This window comes from Lagopus muta, chromosome 16 (assembly GCF_023343835.1).
Source record: "Lagopus muta isolate bLagMut1 chromosome 16, bLagMut1 primary, whole genome shotgun sequence".
In the NCBI taxonomy this organism is placed as follows: domain Eukaryota; kingdom Metazoa; phylum Chordata; class Aves; order Galliformes; family Phasianidae; genus Lagopus; species Lagopus muta.
This window is the reverse complement of record NC_064448.1, coordinates 13,669,980-13,690,881: the sequence shown is the minus strand read 5'-3', so window position 1 is coordinate 13,690,881 and position 20,902 is coordinate 13,669,980. Positions and strand designations below refer to the sequence as shown.

The 20,902-nt window shown below is 54.2% G+C and overlaps 1 protein-coding gene across 1 annotated transcript in view; it reads right to left on the bottom strand.

Moving 5' to 3' along the window:
* LOC125701200 (rho GTPase-activating protein 39-like) overlaps positions 1-20,902 on the bottom strand; it is a 42,881-nt gene that overhangs the window by 2,915 nt on the left and 19,064 nt on the right. The window contains 8 exon segments of the mRNA XM_048962861.1: positions 67-236; positions 685-776; positions 2,077-2,276; positions 3,474-3,547; positions 7,524-7,613; positions 8,442-8,988; positions 11,035-12,343; positions 18,938-19,336. Of these exon segments, the coding sequence (XP_048818818.1) occupies positions 67-236; positions 685-776; positions 2,077-2,276; positions 3,474-3,547; positions 7,524-7,613; positions 8,442-8,988; positions 11,035-12,343; positions 18,938-19,336 (2,881 nt within the window).

Genomic DNA, 20,902 nt, shown 5'->3' with positions numbered 1-20,902 from the left:
AGCACAGCTCTCCTGCTGCCCAGGCCACTGGCTGGTGGCAGAGAAGCAGACGGCTGTGCTGCCTACCTGCAGGAAGTGTATGAGGTAACACAGCACCAGTTTGTTGAGCTCCGGCAAAAGCTGCACCACGGCCACAGCAGCGTCAGGGTTCTCGTAGTTGCTGATACACTCTTTGTAGAACTCCTGGGGGATCACGGGCTCCTCCAGCTCCCGATACCACAGCTTGAGGAGAGAGGCTGGACAGAAAGAAGGGTGCATGAGAACAACTCTGGCTGCCTTTCTACCATGTTCAGAGACAAACCAGGCAGGCAGACAAAATGCCTCAGGAACCAGAAGGCAGATAAAGGATTCCGCACTTGTGCTGCTCCACCTTAGAGGGCAACTCAGAGATGCTGGAAGCAAAACTGCTGCTGCTGGTCTGCTCCCAGCTGCCCTGCATGCTGCCTGGCTTGCGCAGTCTCACTCTGACAGATCCTCCATCACCCCCAGTGCTTTCCCATGGACAGCATTTGGAAAAGCAGCAGAAAGGCCACACGATAAAAAGCCAGTTGGTGAAGACAGCTCGCGGAGTACAGCAGTGTGTACGTGTCCCCAGACAGCAGCACGTATCCTGGGCTGCTCCTACACCCTCCCCTCTGCTCTGTACCATGGCTGATGCTGCACACGCACGTGGCATTCCCTTACCTGGGATGTTGGGGTCACTGAGGCCGCTTGGAATTCTCCACTGATCCACCTGCAACTTCAGTGCATTGACTTCATCTATGTCTCCAGGTATCCTGCAAGCAAAGGCACAGCAAGGACACTTCAGAAGGCAAATGGTACATGGCAATGTGCCTGGTGAGGCGGCTGGCCAGCAAACCATGCCTCCAAAAGTGCTTCTGGGGCACTGGGGAGAAGGGAGCACAAACCAGCAGCAGCTACAGAAGCAGCTCGTCAGAAAGAATGCTTTTAGACACAGCTTTAAAATGCAGGCAGAAAAGCCACCCGTCTCCTTCCCTCATACATCAGCTGTAACTGCCCCCCGCAGCAGCACAGTCAGCCCAGAGATAAAAGCACCTCTGGCAAAATATGCCAAGATATCAGAAACTACTGCAAGGCAAAGTTGATTCTTTTGTGAGTTACCTTCAATTAAATTTAATAATTGAAAAACTAACACAAATCTTAAAACAAGCAAACAACAGAAGAAAACAACCAAACTCAGAGCCCCACATTCATCATACGGATACTCTGTCTCTCTGGAATCCTCACGTGCTCATCCACAGCAGGACATCCTGAGCTGTGTGCATCATCAAGGCTGAAGCGCTGCATTTGATGAACTGCTTTTATCTGACAATTTCTGTCATCCTTCTATAATTGCTTTCAGTCACTGGAGAGTACTGATTGGCATTGGTCTGCCTTTCAGCATGACCCGCTCAGGGAGATCCCACATGTGATAATTATCTGCAACCTCTCAAGTGTTAATTACCCACTGAACGCAGGAGAAAAGCAGCAAACCTACAAGTAGGGCATTGTATTAAGGTCAGTGCAAGCTACTCTCTAGCAAAGCCCCGTTCTACAGCCTGCCTCCTGCAAGGGATGCTGCAGTCTCAGCAGTGCTGTGCTGTGCTTTGCTCCCTGTCTGGTGCTGTCCTTCCCAGTCAGTTCAGACTTCCACCTACCAGGCAGCCCCTTCCTTTCCAGGGAGCACACACAGCACCAGTGGAGCACGTGGGGCTCACGGGGGAACAGGCTTTCTCCAGAAGAGGCGTGGGAAGCTCACACACCATGGCTGCAGATGCAGCTCCACCAGCAGCCTGAACTTTACCCTTCCCTGCATTGGCAGCCGCTGCTGTCTGACAAAAATTCAGTGCTGCACTGTCACAAGCTCTAATCACATCTAGGGTTTCCCTTGTGACAATACATGCAAATGGGCTGATGCTACTTGACCACCCTGAGCCTGGGAAAGTTCACTGCTTTCTGTCTGGCAGTGTGCTCTTCCCAGGGAAGGGGAACCCCGCTGAGGTCAATCGTCATTTCTCAGCTTTCAGGACCGATGCTCAGGTGGATCAAAAGTAACACAGAACCCCACAAGCTCACCTGAAAATCCCTTCAGTCTGTTCTCCTCCCAGAGCCAGGACCTGCTGCGATAGCTGCGTCTGCACCCAGGGCAGCTTGTGGCCCGGGTACATGTCCTGCTGCCGCAGCATGATCTCCTCCAGAGAGCTGCCAAACAGCGACGGCGTCACGATGGCATTTCTGGCATGTGTGATCTCCTCCACTGTTGGCTTGCGGAGGCCCTGGGGACAGAGGAGAGCTGAGCACAGCGGTGGGCCGAGGGCTGCTCGCGTGTGTGCCGCCTCTGGGAGCCCCCGAGCAGCCCTGGCTCTGCACATGCTGTAACTGAGGGGAGCCAAGGCATTCAGCTCAAAACGAGCAAACAGCTGCTGCCTGCTGGCGGGGGGCGGCTTTGGAGTTCGGGGTGTTGCTGTAGGGGTTTGCATGCGGGAGCAAAGCCAGCTCCGCGGGAAGGGTGCAGGGCCGGTCTGTGCCTGGGCTGCAGCCAGGCCAGCAGAGGGCATGCGAACACCGGCCCCAGCTCAGGAGAGCGCCTGGTCGCAGGACAGCTGAGAAACAGCCCTGGGAGAGGAGAATTCCAGGTATGTTCAAGCCCAGGGCCTGGCTTTGGATCACCCTCCGAGGTGCTAAAGGGCTCTGAGAGGCGCACACAAGAGAGCATCCAGCAGCTGTTCCTACCGAAGGACACTCTGGAAGCGGCCGCCGATGCTCCCTAGGAGCTCCCACTGAGCCCATGGGAGCAGCAGCCCTTGGGGCACAACGTGTGACCCTACATCTCCTGCTCTGCCCCTTGGGAACAACAGCAGTGTCACCCCTCCCGAGGTATTCGAGCTATCTGCTCACTGTACATGGAGTCCAGATGGCAAGGACACCCCAGGGGGATTTGCGGAAATAAAAGACAACCGGATCTGGCTCAGAGGCCTGGGATGGATGGGCTGGGGCTGCATGCCAGCATTCACAGCTCTGTGCAGAGGAAAGGGAGGGGGGGGATTTCCAGAGCACAGGGGCCTGATCTGTACCAGGGATCTCTATTGCGTGACATCTTCAGCTGGAAATGGACGACTCTACAGTAAACCAGGTAGAAGAGCAGGCGCATGCAAGGTCTCAGGGTGCAAACGGAGATTCCCCAGCGATGGGCATTCCCTGCAGGTAGCTCCTATTGCCCTGGAGATTGGGAGCCATCAGCTTTATCCTCCAGGTCCCCAAGGCCGCAGCACAGCAGCAGCCTTCTCCCACACATCCATGGGGAGATGAGCCATCAGCCATGAGCCATGAGCAAGCCTCCTCCGCTCTCTATCTCTATTTTCCATCACTGAATCAGCAGTGGCCTCCGAGTGTCACAGGGCTGACACCTCTGGGACATGGAAAGCAGAGCACTGCACGGCAGCCCGAGCCCCCAGCACCACACAGCCACTCACCTTCTTGCCCCCAGTGACGGCTACTTTCTGGAGTTTGCGGTAGCAGTATTTGGCATATGTGCTGATGGGCAGACCTGGCAGGAAGGAGAAAGGAGCTGTCAGCCCACAGCGCCGTGCTGCTGCCACGCCACAGCTCCGTGCAAAGCACCAGCACAGCAGTTTGCACTGGCGCAAACATCCACCCCCATTCTGTGCAGCCTGTTCTGCAGGCAGGGCAGAGACTGCTGAAACTTCCCATAGAGCACGCCGAGCCCTCCTGGCCCCACAGCCCCATGGCAGGAGGTGTCAGTGCAAGTTGGTGCTCGGGCTCTGAGGGATCTGACCAGTGACTCAAGGCTCGCAGCTCTGCACCTAACAGCCCTGCACACACACAGTCTGACCCCTGACTCAGTGCCCTGCATGGGCACACATGTGAGCATGAGTCCCCATTCCCTGCTGCATGGCAGAAGCTGTGGGGCTCACAGGCACAGGGCTGGGAATCCGAATGATGCATGAGCTTCACAATGAGCACGCAGAGCCAGCCTCTTGCCAGGAAAGATTTCAAGTGTTTTAAACAAATAGTTTATGATTCAAACACTGGGATAGTGAGAGAGGCAGCGGTGTGCCAGGCCCAGAGAGCCAGCATCAGCACCTTCTGAATGAAGGCAGCGAGGGAAGGCGCAGGAACGCACCGGGTTCTCTCTCAGCTTCCCAAGGGCCTGCAAGAAGCTCCCCTGCTCTCCTGGCTGCAGCCTCCTCCAGCGCAGCCTTCAAACATAAGACTGAGGTGTGCTCTGTGAGGCTGACCTGGTGCACCGGAGCCCGGCGGTGTCACCTTCTGCAAGAAGGGCTGCTCTTGTGCTTGGTTCAGCTCTGAGGGCAGCAGAGCCAGGATTCACAGAGCTAATCCCCCTGTGACACCAAGAGAAATATTTGCACTGACAGAGCAACTGATTGCTGGGAGAGTTTTTCCAAACTGTTGGCCTTTTGTTCTTTTCCGAGTCAAACCCAAATTGCTCGCTGAAAGCACTGAATAGATCTGCCCTATTTGATTCCCTGCCAGGCTTAAAGCTTGCAACAGAGTTCAAAATACTTGTGGCTTTTAAAATCTGCATTCTGGTCAGATGCTGCTAATTTCAGAGCAGCCTTTCAAGAGCTCTGTAGCTTAGGTAAGCTGGTCAGGATCCTGGAGTTCCTCAAATGCTCTCGATGCAGGAAGAGGACAAGCTTCCCCAGCAGAGCAACACGTCCCTCTGCGCTGGAGGAGACACAACAGGTCCTGCAGGCACGTCAGGTGAAGCTCACTTTCTGCTTTCCCAGGGACTCAGAGGGAAAGGCCTGAACCCCAGCTGGCACTGCCTGTGCTGCACGCCCTGCTCCAGCCACGCTCACACTGCGCCCCCCAGGCCCTGCAGCCACGTTCCTGCCCATCCCCACTCCCATCCCCGGCCAATGGCCGCAGCCAGGACAGGTGGCCTCGGCCTGGCAGGGGTGCCCCGGGGTAATTCCACTTCTGTGAGCGCACGGCGGGCCGATGGAATCCATGCTGAGCTGCCATTTCCTGTGGTCCCGCAAGCAGCCCCGCGAGCTCAGGAACAGAAGACTCCTCACAACCCACACAGTGAAAAACAGTTTGCAAAGGAAAATATTTTTCCATGTGCTGGTCTAAAAACATATGCAGAGAGCTTCTTGAAGAACCTCTCCTTTTATAACAAGTTAAAACCCATGCAAGGCACATGGGGGAACATACCTTCTGGAACACACTCTCCTGCCAAAAAACGTCTTAAAAATGCAGCAAACAACACGGATGGGAGCCCAGCCCTGGACACGTACTTTCACACAGCAGAAGCCATTGTGTTTGTGTGCCCAGCACTGCACCCTCACCAGATCCTTCTGCACCTTTAGTTTTCACAGCCCTGCAGACCCCATGCCAGCACCAAGCTGGCAGCTCATTATCTGCCTCTTTGTACAGCTCACAGCGAAGGCCAGCAAACATTCCTGCGGGATCAGGAGACAATCGTCCTTGTGAAAGCAGATCATTTATTTCTACTCATTCTTCTGCCTTTCAATGGGTTACTGAGCCGTGAAAGGATCTTGCACCACCTCCATACCTCATCTACCCACAGAGAATTAGGCTGGAAGACGAAGACTGCATAGGTAAGCGTGGGAAACTTCACAGAATTTCTTTGGGTGCCTGTCAGATGCTAAATGTTTGATCACCCCCGTGTTTGCTTACAAGCTCAAAGGGTATGGGGGGGAATCATGGCTCTGACTGCACTTTTCTCTGAAAGACATACATATCTTTGCATATATCACCAAATTCTGTTTGAAGACACTACATTTAACTTCCTTATAGATTTCTCTGTTAAATTGTTGCTAAATTGCCAAGCGTCCAAGTATCTCATGGCTACTAATTAACTTCCCAAAACAAGCCTGCAGCTTCAGGAACCTCACAAGGAAGGCAGATGGGGCTGGTGGAGCAGACAGAGGGACCCCAAGGAACAGCACGGACAGCCCAGCACTTCCAGCAGGATTGCCCCGACTGAGCTGCAGCTCCTCTGGGCTCCCTCCAGAATAAAGCCTCCCACTGCTGTCACTTGTGGAACGCTGTGTCCAGCCCTGCCCTGCGTGCCTCCTGTGCTGCACTTTGCACCCTGTGCCTGCAGGCAGCAGGTCAGCTATCCTAAAACCCCACTTCACTCCTACAGCAGGTCTTCTGTTTGCAATGAAGCGGGCAGAGTCCTGCGAAGGGAGCAGCACGTGGGCTATCATCAGAGCCCCAGTGAAGGCCACAAAAGCATTTCTGATTTTCAAATGCTTCTTTCTGCAGACTTAACAAAGTTTCCTTGGTGTGCTGTTTGAGTACAAGTTCTTACCTATGTGTTTTAGTAAAAACTACCTCTATCTTCGTCCTAAACCCAAGCCCTGCACACAGCACAGGGGGAATTTCACAGCACCGCCTGCTCAGCCCGCAGGTGGAGCACGCTCTGTGCAGAGCTGCCCCATAGGATACCAAAGTCCCTCTAACAGCAGCACCATGACTTTTCAAAGGCTCGGAATGGGCTAAACTCTGCAGGGCCTGAACAGGAGAGGAAAAAGCCACATTCCTCCCCTAAACGATGAGGCCATTTCAGGTCTCTGCTTTGAGTCCCACAGGAAGGCTGGTTGGCTCACACTGGGCAGCAGCTCTGAGCGGGGGCTGTGACCAAGGAGCAAGTTGGGCTGTCTGTCTCACCTGCAGGTGCCACCTGAGGGCAATCTCTGCAGCAGTGCAGCTGCCAGGTCCCCACTGATGCATCTGCATGCTGGAGCCAGGCTGGAAGCAGCATCCAGCTCCCCAAAATGAGAGACAGTGAAGCTGCCATAAACAAACTGCTGCCTGACATGAATGCACAGATTTGGCTCCAGTTTCCTAGAAACAACATAAAAACTTGAACAGACTCAGTCTGGGAAGATTTTAGGCCCGACAAAGTATTATCTGTTCTCCTACAGGCAGCAGTAAAACACGAGTCTAGAGTAATATGTGAGCTCTTGTCCATTCAGCACAGACGTTATTCGCGCTCTGGCTGCAAGAGCAGAGGGACTGCCCAGTCCAGGAAGCGTGGGCAAGGGTACACCTGTACTTGGGCAAAGCAGAGCTCTTCACCAGAGGTCAGTGTCCCTGTGAAGGTCCTTGGGTTGAGTGGTGGCTTTCAAAGTCCATAGCAACACTGAAACAGGTTCTGGCTGTGTGCTGGCTGGTGTGGCTTCTAACACTGAATGTGCCATAGAGAAGTCTGTGGCATGTGCAGATGATCTGAAGGACAGCCCAGGTCTGCAGCCAACTTAAAATCGCTGTTCAGTGAATGGAAGGGTTCCCACTGCCACCATGGGCACCCACACCCACCCTGCCCACCCGCATCGCTCCCTTCTGCCCATGCTCCAGCCAGACCCCGCACAAAGCCCTGCAGCAAAACTTCCTAAATATAGGCCTATACACTCAAATAAATGATCTGATTTTCAGCAGAGCTCAGCAATCAAGTGCATCTGAAGTCAGTGGAGCCCTCTGTCTTGCTTCCTGCCTCCCTTTACCTTCCTCCTCGGTGTTTTGTTTCCTCTTTTTCCTGGATTTTGAATTCTTCTTGTTCTTCAGGTCCACAAGCTCCTTGATACGCTGTGCAACTGAAAAGTCAAAGCACCATTACGTGAGCAACAGAGGAGACCAAATGCTCCCTGTCCTCCGCTGTTTCAGTGCGGTGCAATTAATACTGTGGCATGACAAAATCCCAAAGGCCAGCAGTGCCCACAGACAGGAACGAAAGCAGCCAGCCCAGCTCCAGGACAAGGAAAGTCTGCTCAGGGTCCTGTAGCACAGCCAGCCCCAAACGCGCCCTCTGAGGGGCCCAGGATATCACTCAGCTTCTCTGAATGGCCACGCAGTTGAGAAGGGGCTCCAGGCAGCAAACTGATACCTAAATAAACTCATTGCCCAAATACCAGCAGGAGCAATAACCCACTTAAATAGTTCAGATTACTACCCCCAATGCCTGGATCCCGGTGCTGGCAGGAAGGGATTTTGTTCCAGGAACAAGCATAGCTGCAAGGGGTGGTTTTGAGGGAGAATCCTCAAGAAAACCCTAATGAATGCTGCACATCCAGCACTGCAGCACTGCTGCCCCCAGGACCCAGATGTGCTTTGGGCAGAATCTCTGCACCTGCTCTGAGGATTCATGGGAGGCACAAACCTATGTTTGCAGCCCCAAGAGGGAATAAGTGTTCTGGATTTTTGAGACTGGGCAAGTCACAAGAAGCACTGCTGAAACAGTCACAAACCAACCAATAAATGCCCTCAAGGGAGATGAGCTGATGGCAATTTCCTCCTGCCAAGGAAGGACGGACTCCCCTGGCACGCGGTGCTGGGGAGCAAGGCTCTGGCTGTGACTACCTGCTTACTGCCTATTTCTTACACAAAACCCACCAGAGCGCTGCTGGTGCGTGTGAGGCACTTACTGTTTTCATCACTGTCCAGGTGGCGATAGATGTAACCTTCCAGATAGGACTGGAATTTGGGCGATGGGGAGAAAAAGGCCAAACTGATGGCCATCAGTTCCCAGCCCCACGCCAGGCTTCGGAAGCAGGTGTTATCTGTTGTCTGCCGGATCAGCTGTATGTACAGCTCGTCCCGTAAACCTTGCATGCTCCAGCACTTGGTGACCGTGACCAACGCCACGTGATTGCGGTCCATGCGAGTCTGGCGATCTCCCATGTAGCTCTGCACCAGTTTGAACATCTCGCACGCCTCTTTTTTGATGGTGCGGTTGCTTGTGATGAGCATTGGCTTTTTGATAGAGCCGCCGTTCCACGACAGCATGTTGGAGATGGAGATCCTGCGGCGGAAGATGCCCTGAGTGTGCATGTTCAGGTTTTTAGAAGCCCAGTCTGCCATGCTGCTCTGGGAGATGGGCTTCCGCAGGGTGTTGTAAGAGAAATGGTATCCCAGACAGCTGCCCGGCTGCCCGCTGCTCTCCTGCTTGGAGTCCAACTCTATTGCCCCGGGCTGCAAAGGAGAAAAGACGTGTTAAAAGCAGCTTAGCTGACTCCTAGCCCCGACAGTAAAATTCACAACAGTGTGTCATGGGGCTACCAGCAACTGCAAAGCAGCACATCTGTACAAAACACGGCTTTGTGCTGTTTGTTGCTGACAAGTGCAGATCTGCAAGAGCCAGGCTGGCACGTTCACACATTGACAACATCCCCAAGGGCAGCACCGGGGCACAGAGGAACAGGGCTGCTTGTCCAAGCTGTCCTAGAGCTGCTGGGAACAGTGCAGGCAGGAGCTGGGCCGGCTCCTCAGGCACCAGGCACACACCAAGGAGCCAGGTGCCCCCACTCTTCACCACCAGCCACCCCAGAGCTCATGTGCTCCATGTACGAATCCACCCACCACAAGCACACAGGGCACGCAGCCAAGACAAAGGGCTTCTTTCCCCCCAGACACTGTGTGCAATCTCACATGCAGCGCTTGCCCAGCCTTCTTCCCCAGCCATCTCTAAGGATAACTACATAATTAGAGCTCTGGTATCACTGATCCCAAGAAAATTACAGTTAATAACTACTTGTGAGAAAAATACACTCATTTTGCCAGTCTCGAATTCAGTTCTGGATGGAAGCAGCAGCCTGGGACACACGCTGAACTCAGGCACCCAGCAAGCTGATAGAGGAAACAGACTGTTTTCTTCAACCTCCCATTCCCACCTACAGCCACTAAGTGCTCAGCAGCCCACAGCGCACACTGCGTTCTCCAAGGAGATCCCTGGCGAGAAAGAAAAAGCCAACCAAGATGATCTTGTGGTTTCTGGTTTCAAAAAGAAGACTAAGAAACAGAAATCACGTAACGACCCAGCAAAGGCCCTCAGTCAGCCCCAAAACACATCGCTTCTGACACACACAGGGCACTTCCCTTCTCTGTATGGTGCATCACGGACACACCATGCTCAGCTCTGCCCTGTACCAAAAGTCACACCTCCCAGCTCATCAGAGCAACCTGAAACAGGCAGGGAGCTTCACTAAGTTTCCTCAAGGAAGGCCAGGGACTAACAAATAGGAGCAGATACAGAAGAGGGTGCAAATGGAGCTGCCTGCTGTGCGGGGCTGTCCACTGCATCCCACCGGAGAGCTTCAGGCCTGGGCTGCACAGCAGCAGTGATGTGACAGAGGAGAAAGCAAAGGGAGAAAGCACCAAGGCTGCACTGGACGTGAGGTGACTTCAGTGGAAATTAAATCTGAAATTAAATCGTGTGCCATGAGGGTCCTCCGAATCCAAACAGGAAGGAAGATGGCAAACTAAATCCTGCCAAAGTGCTGTGTGGTGGAGGACAATGCACCAGTCATGCAGGCACACAGCTGGGCTCTAAAGCAGCCACTTCCAATAAAAAGATGCTGGGGACACATCAGCAGTTTTCTGAACACCTCAACTCAATGCTGAGGAGTGATCAGAAGGGAGAACAGAACGTAAGGAACCACCACAAATGGATGAGGGTGTAGAAGACAAAATGCTGTCAAGCTGCTGTGCAAATCCTACCCCTGCATCCCATTCCCCACCAATCCTGGGCACCCCAGCTCAAACAGGATACACGAGGGCAAAGGCTACCAAAGAAGATATGAGGACCACTAAAACTGCAGGCAGTAGACCTACAATGATGAACAAACGCCTTTTAACAGGGGACATAAGTTGCACCACTGGCATTGCTGCCACAGGATGCTGCATGTTAACCCCCTGGGCTGACCCATCCGCATCCTTCTGAGCTTTGACACCCTGTGATTCATCTTCAAGTTCTTTGACAAAGGGCAGAACAAAGTGTAATGGAGCTTCCTGGCCACAATACAAACCACAGCAGCACAGAGGACCTGCTGCGGGCACACCAAGCCCTCCACCACCTCCTCTCCTCCCTGCCTACAAAGCCCTGCCGCTCCATGAGCTGCTTGCTGTCCTGCAGCCACACTGCTCAGTGTGCAGCACACACACTGACCCCCGCCGCAGCCCAGGCTCAGCACCACAACGCTCCAGAGACACACAGGTTAACCTGGGGCAGACGGGAGGTACCTGGGAGGAGCGCCGCGTGGCACCTGATGAAGCCAAGCTGGCCCGGCTGGTCACATTCTTTTCCAAAGAATCTACTTTCTCAAAAGTCCTCTTCTGCCGCACTGTGTCCTGCAGAGCAGCCACGTCGCTGGGGAAGCCGCCCCTGCTCTCCAGGCCCTGTCTGTACAGAGACCTATTACTGGCCGAGACGTCATCCCTCGAGCTCCGGTTGATGCACTTTTTCAGGTGGTCGGACTGGAATCGGACTTTGCCGCTCTCTGCAGGGATGCCGCTCTCCAGACTTTGAGCATCAAGGCTGGCTTTGCTTCCCCGGCAGGCTGCTGACCTGCCCACCACAGCACGCATCTCAGCAATCAGCTTGTCATTCAACGCCGTGAGCTCGCTGCTGCTGCCCACAGAGCCGGGCCGCCCCTGACCTGCGCCTTGCCTCCTTCCTTTCCTTTTTCTCAAGCTTGGAGAAGGGCCGGTTGAATAACCGGAATCCTGATGGCTTATAGCAGTTGGGTACTCTTGAGTTTGCAGGCTGTTCTGCCGACTGTGGTGGGCTTCTATGCTCTTGAGAACGTTGGCTTCCAAGATCCTCCAAGACTGCTTGAAGCTGTCCTTTGATGCCAGCTGACCAGGCAGTTTAGTAGAGGCATCGGCTGTTGCAGCGGCCGAGTGGGAGAGTTTGGAAGACTGGTCAACGTTGACCATGTGTTTGATGTATTCTCTGCCAGCTGGGCTGTACTCAGTGGAAGAAGGATTTCTAGCATGTTTCTTCGCAGCTTGCTGCTGCTGCACACTTGGATGCTGTAATAGTTTGGCTGGTTGCAGCTGCTTCTTTAAGCTATTGCTCGGCGACCTCAGTGGAGACATCCCACTCACACCGACGCTCTCAGTGTCCATATCTACTGGTGGCTCGTCATAAATTGGAGACTCTAAAGATGGCTCATCGTATATAGGTGCAGGGGAGGCGTACTTGGGGGAGGCAGGCTGCGGGGTTCCTGTCTGGCTCCTTGGAGGAGTCTGAGAAGCTGGACCATTCATCAGCACAAGGCAAAACCCGCCGTTCTCCGTCTTTTTGATTTGCATAGACTGCTTTCCTTCTCCGGTGGGTGTCTGCTTTGTGGCTCCAGGGCTCTGGGACGCGGATTGAGGCTGCGCATATATGGCCGGTTTTGGAAGAGATTTCTGGCTGCTGGTCTCCGGAGCGCTCTGCAGATGAAGGGAACTGTTTGAAGAGCCTGGGACCTGCTTTAAACTGTTCACTTTGACCAACATGGCTGCTTTTGTACCTGGCAGAGGCTGCCAGTGGGTAGGAGTCTCCCTAAAGGAAGAAAGACACAAATGGAGAATTATTTAAGAATGTTATTAATTGAATTATCCTCTACTTCTGCCACGCACCACAATGTTTAGCGCCAGAGCACCTGGAGATTCCCCAAGCTACATGGGCTTCTCATAGTTTTTTTTTGTTTTTTTCTCCTGGAGATCCCCTTCCTGAAATAACAACACATTGGTGCTACACACATGAGAAAAGTCTGAGTCACCGAAAGCAGAGGAGATGAAATAAGTTCTTCCTCCTGCAACCTGTTTGGCATCAGCAGCACCAAGACAGGAAGCAGCCCACTCTTCCAAAGGCTCATTAACTACAACAGCAGAACAGTCAGAACGACCAGCTGAAGGCCAGTAAGCTTTTCTAAAGCACTCCAGCAGCTAGCAGAAAAATTACAGAACCACAGAACGGTTTGGGTTGGAAGGGACCTTAAAGAACACCCAATTCCAACCCCACATCATGGGCAGAGACACCTCCCCACCGCATTAGGTTGCTCAGGGTCCCACCCAGCCTGGCCTTGAGAACCTCCAGCAATGGGCCCCACAGCTTCTCAGGGCAGCCTGTGCCTGTATAGTAGAGTATTTCTTCCTAACATGTAACCTAAATCTCCCTTCTTTTAGTTTAAAGCCGCTCCCCCTTCTCCTATTCATTACACTCCCTGATTAGGAGTCCCTGTCCAACTTTCTTGTTGGCCCCTGTAGGCACTGAGCCTCGGTAAGGTCTCCCCAGAGCCTGCCCTTCTCCATGCTGAACAGCCCCAGTGCTCCCAGCATTCCAGGAGGGGTGCTCTACAAATAACCCTACTTACTCATTTACAGACTGTCAAACAATGATAAAAATCCTTCCAGAGCACAGTTGTTTTTCTAATCTAAGTTTGTAAATCCATGTTTATGTTACAGCAAAACCTATGAGGTCTACAGGAGGTGCTATGGGATGGACGCCTCTGGTTTACGGGATGTCTGGTTGATCAGGTAGATCCTTCCTGTACAGTCCAGACGTCCACAGACCTGGTTCCCTTGGCTCCACTCAGCTCTCACGGCTTTGCAAACCTCCGCTGCCAGAGATGCTCAGTGCCTCGTGACGGCGCTCAGCATCAGCCACAACCCAGCAGGCTCCCTGCAGCCTCCCGGTCCCACAGGCGCGTTCTGCAGTGTAACATCACCCCGCTGCCGGGCAGCAGCTGCACTCAGCCTGTACCCATGAGCTCTGAGAAGGCAGAGAAAAGGCTGTGGAACCAGCCCGGCATTTCAGGTCTTAAATGGCACCGCCCTCCCCAGGAAAAGTCCCTTTGCATCTGGCCCTGTTTCCCACGCTCTGTCCACGTATCCGCCCTCAGTTCCACTGGACAGACCCCAGGTTGTACTGCCTGTGCACAGGAGGTGCTCCAGAACGCTTCAAAGCCATTTTTCCCTATCTGAACTGTAACACTTTCTCTCCACACCTCCCTGCCGACCTGCCCTCCGTGCCCTGTGCGCAGGCACACGGACCCACCTCCTCCACATGCCTGCCCTCCTCCCCAGCCCCACGAGGCTCATCGGGACACCCCAGTTCTCTGGGATGGAGGTGGCATTCACAGGGGGCCCTGCAGCCCACCACGCACTGCTCCTTGCCCGAGCATCCTTCCTGCATGCACTGCTAAAAGCACAGCTGTTCCTAGAAGAGCTCCTGGACCAACCTGAAGAACCAGAGCAGCAACACTCGGTATGCTTTTAAATGAGAGCTCTGACACCCACCCATCCAACAGGGAGGAGGAGCTCCGCACTTACACTGGACTGCAGCAGAAGCGGGCAGCCCCTCACTGCCCCAAGTCCTCCCCAGGGGTGGGGGGCAGCTGTCCCACCTCTCACCCAGCCTTCCCCTGCGGGAGGAATCTGAGTGTAAAACCGAACTCACAGAATTAAGCACTGCCTCTGTCAGTCAGCTATGCTAAGCTATTCTTCACCTTCACAACAAAAGGCTGTGCAGTCCCTGGAGCTACACCTGGACAGAACAGCTTGGAGAAGAACCACCTGCACCTCCATCTAAACCATTTGTTTGGGTGAAACCTATGAAACCTCCAGAGTTGGCAGAGCCTAGCACCAGCCTACTGCTCTCACTTCCACCTGCTAAAAGGGGATGACTTTAGTGGGCCCTCTGCGTTACGGCCGCACAGCACAGCCATGCAGGGGCTGCTGCCCCCGGCTCACTGTGGCTGTGGGTTGGGTGTTAGGACAGGATCAGACGGCCCAGCGTTTGCCCATTCCTGAAGCATCCCTTGCTCAGCTCCACTGGGACATCCCATGGACATGCTACACCATGGCCACCATGGCATGTGGGAACATGCCAGGAGCTTTGTATGGGAAGGTGCTGGAGAAGTGAAATCCTTAATTGTGTGCCATATGAGACGTTACTAGTTCGATTTCAGACACAATGTGTCACCTCCAACCTCCCTGACAGCAATAAGACGCATGACTGCGGAGAGAATGAGGCTTTTCCAAAAAGGCTTTTCCATCACCATAAAAGAGCTGTTGGTTGCCCCAACCTCACCCCCAGATGCCAAGAAAATCAAGCAGAGGGGAACTGGGACTTCCTGACTTCCCAGCACGGAGAAAGGCTCAGCCTTGTTCTGCTGAGCAGCAGAAGCCCTGATGGGAAGAGGAGCCAGCAGTGGAGATGTCCTAGCACAGCCTGCTCTTAAGCCACCAGCATGAGACTCAGCTGCGTCCCCTGAGACGCTTCCTTCGAGGAATGCTTTCAAGCAGCTCCAATATAAACACCACAGCCTGGCGCTGGCTTTCCCAGCCTGCACCCAACTGCAGCAGCTCTTACCAGCCTCCAGCTTGCTCCTGCCCATTGTTTGCTCTTCCCTCCCAGCAGCCTGCAGAAGAGGCCCCACTCCTCAGCTCTGCCCTTTCCAGCAGCCATTTTCCTGGTGCCTTCAGAAAGGCAAATGAACAGGGATGCTGCACCCAGCAGCACTGCTGCTGCTGCCCACGGAGTCCATGCTGACATGGGGATGGAGAATGGCACAGACCCACCCAGATCCACCTCTGCAGACACGTGCAAGACCCCGTGCACAGGTCCTGACCTAAGGCCAGCAGCATAAATGTGCCCAGAAACAAGTCCACATCAGCAAACTTGGAAGTGTTTCTTTTATCACAGAATCATAGAATGGTTTGGATTGTAAGGGACCTTTAAGATCACCTGTTTCCAACCCCCTGCTATAGGCAGGGACACCTCTCTCCAGCCCAGGTTGCTCACAGCCCATCCATCCTGGCCTTCAGTGCTTCCAGGGAGGAAGCATCCACAACCTTGCTGGGCAAACCATTCATTCCAGTGCCTCGCCACCCTCACAGTAAAGAGTTTCCTCCTGAATCTAAATCAGTTATCTTCCAGTTTAAAACCATTTCCCCTTGTCCTGTCGCTTCATGCCCTTTTAAGAAGTCCCTCCCCAGCTTCCCTCTAGGCTCCTTCAGGTACTGGAAGGTTGCTGTAAGGTCTCCTCAAATCTTCTCTTCCCCATGCTGCAGAGCCCCAGCTCTCCCAGCCTGTCCTCACAGAGGAGGTGCTCCAGCCCTCCGATCATCTCCATGGCCCTCCTCTGGACCTGATCCCACAGCTCCATGTCCTTCTTGTGTCAGGGGCTCCAGAACTGGACGCAGTGCTCCAGGTGGGGTCTCAGCAGAGCAGAGCAGAGGGGCTGCACCTCCCTCGACCTGCTGGTCACACTTGTCTGGATGCAGCCCAGGACAGGTTGGCCTTCCAGGCTGCAATCACACATTGCTGGCTCATGCTGAATCTATTATCAGCCTCACTCCCAAATCTTTCTCCTCAGGGCTGCTCTCAAGCCACTCTCTGCCCAACCTGTATCTGTGCTTGGGATTGTCCCAGCCCAGGTGCATGACCTTGCACTTGGCTCTGCTGAACTTCATGAGGTCGGCATGGGCCCACCTCTAAGTTCTTTAATGAAGATCTCAGCACTGGCATTACTTATGCTGGGGACTTGAGAGACACAGGCCTCTGATGAGGTACAGCAGGGACGTAAAGAGGCTGAGGGACCCTCACAGCCACCTCCATTGGCCTAATTCACTCCTGTGCCACATGTCCTCTCTCACCCTTCTCCCACGGCCCGTTAGCATGGTAAGCCCGAGTGCAGCCTGTCCCCACTGCTGGCCACGTGCCCTGTGTCTGAGCCCAGCTCTCTCCCCCGTGCCATAAGGAGCTCTGGCAAAACCCTGCACATGGTGGGTGGCTCACCAGACACTTCTAGAACGTTGCTGGCTGCTCTCAGACCCAGACTGGTCTCAGGCTGTGCAAGGGAACACTTTGAGAGCTTGGATATTGGAGATGGATAATAAAAGCAGAGCAAGAGCACAGAGCAGATACACCGCCCAGCCAGGATGGGGTTCCCAGTCCACCACCTCCTTCTGGGATCTCCCAACAAACTCAGTTTCTCAGAGCAGTCATTTCTCCAGCAGCACCCTTTTCAAAGCACGGGGAGCCATTTTCCCACAGTGACAGCAGCAAGTGAGAGCAGCTGCCATTTCCACAAGGAGGTCAGCCTCCCAACTGCCTGCGCAGTACTGGGCTGATCTCCAGATAGTCTGCTTTGAACTTGTGTGATGGGAGGGCAGGAAAAGCAGCAGGGCACGTAGGAGGAGGGACCGGTCATCAGCAGCGTGCACCGTTGTGGGAGCATCCCTGTTCCACTTGAGGTCGTGGAGAGCAGCGCTCAGATTTAGCAGCACTGGTAAGAGGCACGAGGGGAAGATTTAGCAGCACAACAGGCTGCTAGAATAGAAAAACCCTCAACCGCAAAGTTTCACTGAAAAAAAGGACTAAATCCCTTCCCCCAGCTCTCCACTGCAAGAGGCCCCTCTTGGGTATCAGGCTGGGCTCCTCCGGCCTCTCCATCTATCATGGGATGACAAACATAAAGGGAAGAAAAACAAATGGTCCGTGCTGCCGTTAGAGACATAAATGAAACGGTCTGGGGTGCAGGTACCTATAAAGATGTCAAATGCTACTAAGAACACTCAACATATTTGCCTTCTGTTTATACAGCTGTATTCCTGCCGAAGGAAGAAAGGACATGCTCGTGTTTGTCTTTGGAGAAAAATGCAGACAGCAGAGCTGACAAGCTTTCTCTGCTGCTAGTCTAGACACCTTACCGAGGGTACCAGATCCCACCTGGAAGCCTTTGCTTTGGGCTCAGCTCCTCAGTCACCGTTTTGTAAGCTAGAAAAACACAAGAAGTCTCTCCTAAGCTGTCAGATTTGGGTAGGGCAAGTGTTTTCCACGCCAAAACAAGGCATGCTAACGCTTGCTTGCAAATAGCAGTGTCTACATGTGATGGCTGTGCAGGGAAACAACACCCGATCTCCTGCCACAAAAACATCTGTAAGCAGTTGCCATTGGCTTAATAGTGCGGAGATCTGGAAAAGTGACACAAGACCAAGCAGACTGCCAGCTCCCAAACGAGCTGAGCACCTTCCCCAGCACTGGCCCTGAAGCAGGAGGCACTGCAGGGGTCAAAGTCACAGGCTCTTTCTTGTGCATCAGCACAGTGTGTTCACAGCTTCAGTGAACACACAGGCACCTTGCATGGAGCAGGAGGCAAGGGATGAACCTCAGCTCACAGCTCTCCAGAGCAGGTATTCTCCAGAATTGCCACCTACAAGGTTTTCACCATTTTGGTTTTCTCACCGCTTCTCTCCAGCACCACATACACAGCAATGTGACCTTGATCCCAAAAGCAAGTTGTAAAAGATGCCTGGCCTGACACATCACCCTGTCCAAATGCTGCAGGAGGAAAGCAGGGACAAGGGGTGACAGGAGTGTCGGGCTCACTCAAGCACTGCTCCAGGCCTTGGGTGAATCACTTTTCCTGAGCGTGACTCAGCAGCACCCACTGCACAGCCTTCCCTGCTGCTTGCACCACGTTCTCGATGGCAGGACGATGCAGACAGGGCACGGAGGAAGCAGGCCGTCCCGGCACAGACCAGGGAGGGAATGCTTTTGTGCAGCTGAAGCTGGCAAAGTTTCAATATGAAAAAATCTTGATTGTTGTCAGACTGGTTTGACAGTCAAACCAAATAGCATCCCGTTATTGTTCTTTTGTTGCAGGGTTGATACAAGAAAGTAGCTGAGCTCTGTCCCCTGCAGACCACTCTGCCTTGGCTGCTCACAGCTTGGCCAGGGTGGAGGGGGCTGCAGTGGACAGAGCACAGATACTTGCTTGTACCAACAAGGGAAAAAGCAAAGCAGCTCACCCACACCCCTGGCCAGCCCAGCTAACCTGACCATGTGCCATCACCACATCCCACAGAGCTCCCATCACAGCACTGAGCAGCCTTGCCTGTCCCCTCCTGTCCCGCTGGGTATAAAGGCTGCAGAGCAGCAATCATCTTTTGATCTTTACAGCACCCCACAAAAATGTGGACGCTCAAGTATTCCTGCAGCAGCAGAAGGGGACGGCTTCACTCGGGACAAGGAGGGCAGGTGAGTGCCACCTGGCAGTGCTTTGCCCAGCACTGCACGCTCCTGGGCACAGGCTGCGCATTGGTCCCTGCCCAGAGACCTCCTAAATACAAACCAAAGCTCTCCTACCTGCCCGTGTCCGGCCTCTTGTCGGTGGCACAGTCCCCTTTGCTCCTCTCCATCTCCTGCAGCAGGGCTGTGGGGATGGGGGTGATCCTGCCCTCGCTGCCGCTGCTGCCCCGGTGCTGCCGGCCCCGGCAGTCGGGCTGGGAGCTGTGCTTCATGGCCTGGAGCTGTGCCAGGGGCACGATGTCGCAGCCCTGGGGCCGATGCCACACCGTCTGCCGCGTGATGGCATTGTAATAGTAGAAGCGGTTGTTGTTGTGGTCAAAGAGCTCCCACCACTGCTTCTGGTCCGACTGGCGCACCTTCAGGTTGGGGGGGGGCTCCCAGCCGCACTCCCCTGTGGTCAGGTTGACGTACATCCGCTCCTGGGAGCGGGGCTCAATGATCTCCACCCAGTCCGAGCTGTGGGGAATGAGAGCCACGTTAGTGTGGGCAAGGAGGGGGTTGGGGAGAGAGGGGATGGGGGGCAGCGCTCACCCGTGCTGATAAAACAAGCCGAGCACTGGTGAGACCATGGGAGCTCAAAGATAAACGTGGAGCGGCACAGATAAGTGTTCTGTGGGGTCTGGCCTTCTTTCCCCTAATTGACTGCCCCTGTGCCACAGCTCGAGGGTGGGAAGCACCCTAAACATCCCTAAACAGCCCAATGGAACCGATGGGCGCAGAAGGAACGAATCAGTGACTGCTGATATCAAGGGCACCGCAAACTGCACAGGGGTGTTATCCATAACAACAGCATCAAAGAGGAAAGGAGGGCAGCAGAAGAGCCCAGCAGTGTTGGCAGGAGAAATCCCAGGAGACAGCAGTGAAGACAGGATAAGGAAATGGAAAAGCAGGGCTGATGGGCAGCCAGAGTGCCCAAAACCATCATGGTGTGACAGAGCTCAGCTGGGCACAGCCAGAGGGGGACTCAGAAGGGGAATCAGACCCACATTTGTGGGCAGCTCATGGCAGGAGCTGTTGGGAGCTGCGGGCCCAGCATGCCACTGCTGAGAGAGGAAGGCAGGCATGGAGCAGCACAGCACAGCCACCGCACTGCAGGAACACGGCTCAGGCAGAGGTGGTGGGAGGAGGGAGGCCATCGCACAGCGTTGGCTTGGCAGAACAGAAGGCGCCCTGCGGGACATGGCAGAGCAATGGAGCTGTAACATTTGAGAGCACGAAGGTTGGGATCTGTTTTGCCAGCAAGAGGATTAGCAAAGATGTGAGGCGCCGACCAGCCCTACCAGCACTGCAGCTCCTCGGGAGGGAGGAGAGGTCAGCTATTTTCTGTTAAGTGCAAGCTATTGAAAATAACGAATTCTTCTCATGGCACTCGGCCATGACCGAGTGTGTGTTGCTAACTATAGTCTTCCGTTTTAACAGGCCCACATTTATCTCTGCATGCAAAGACACGTAAGTGGACGCCTTTAGTTGGTGACCTCTTTGCTTGCCGTACATTTGGGGCTGAGGATTATCGAGTTGGAGCTTAATGAGGCAAAAATCTGCACAGAACACATTGAAATGCCGAAGAGTTTGGTACAATCACAATCACACGTAAAGGAAGAGAAGGAAAGGCAAGGAGCACATTCCTGGAGCAGGGCCAGCACCGGGCTGCCACACAAGTCTGGAACATAACATCAGGAACTCTGGAAAGACGTGATAAAGACAGGATTGGAGATAAAGTCATAACTTGGACACAGGAATGGATTCAGACTCCCCACCACAAGAAGTTTCCCCGGAACCATCCGAACGAGGCCTTGTCCCTGCCCACCCCACAGCAGGCCCTGGACGCAGCGCAGGCTGGGACCCCATGCCCCACTCCCAGCCCCCCGCTGCCACCACACAGCAGCAGCACTGCTGTCACCGCGGTGGGAACGCTGCGCTGGCTTTGGTCCATTTCGCTTCCACTGGGACAGAACGCCCTGGGCTGCAGCATTCCCCACAGACCGAGCCCGGTGCGAGGCGCTGCTTGGAGCCAGAGCGCCC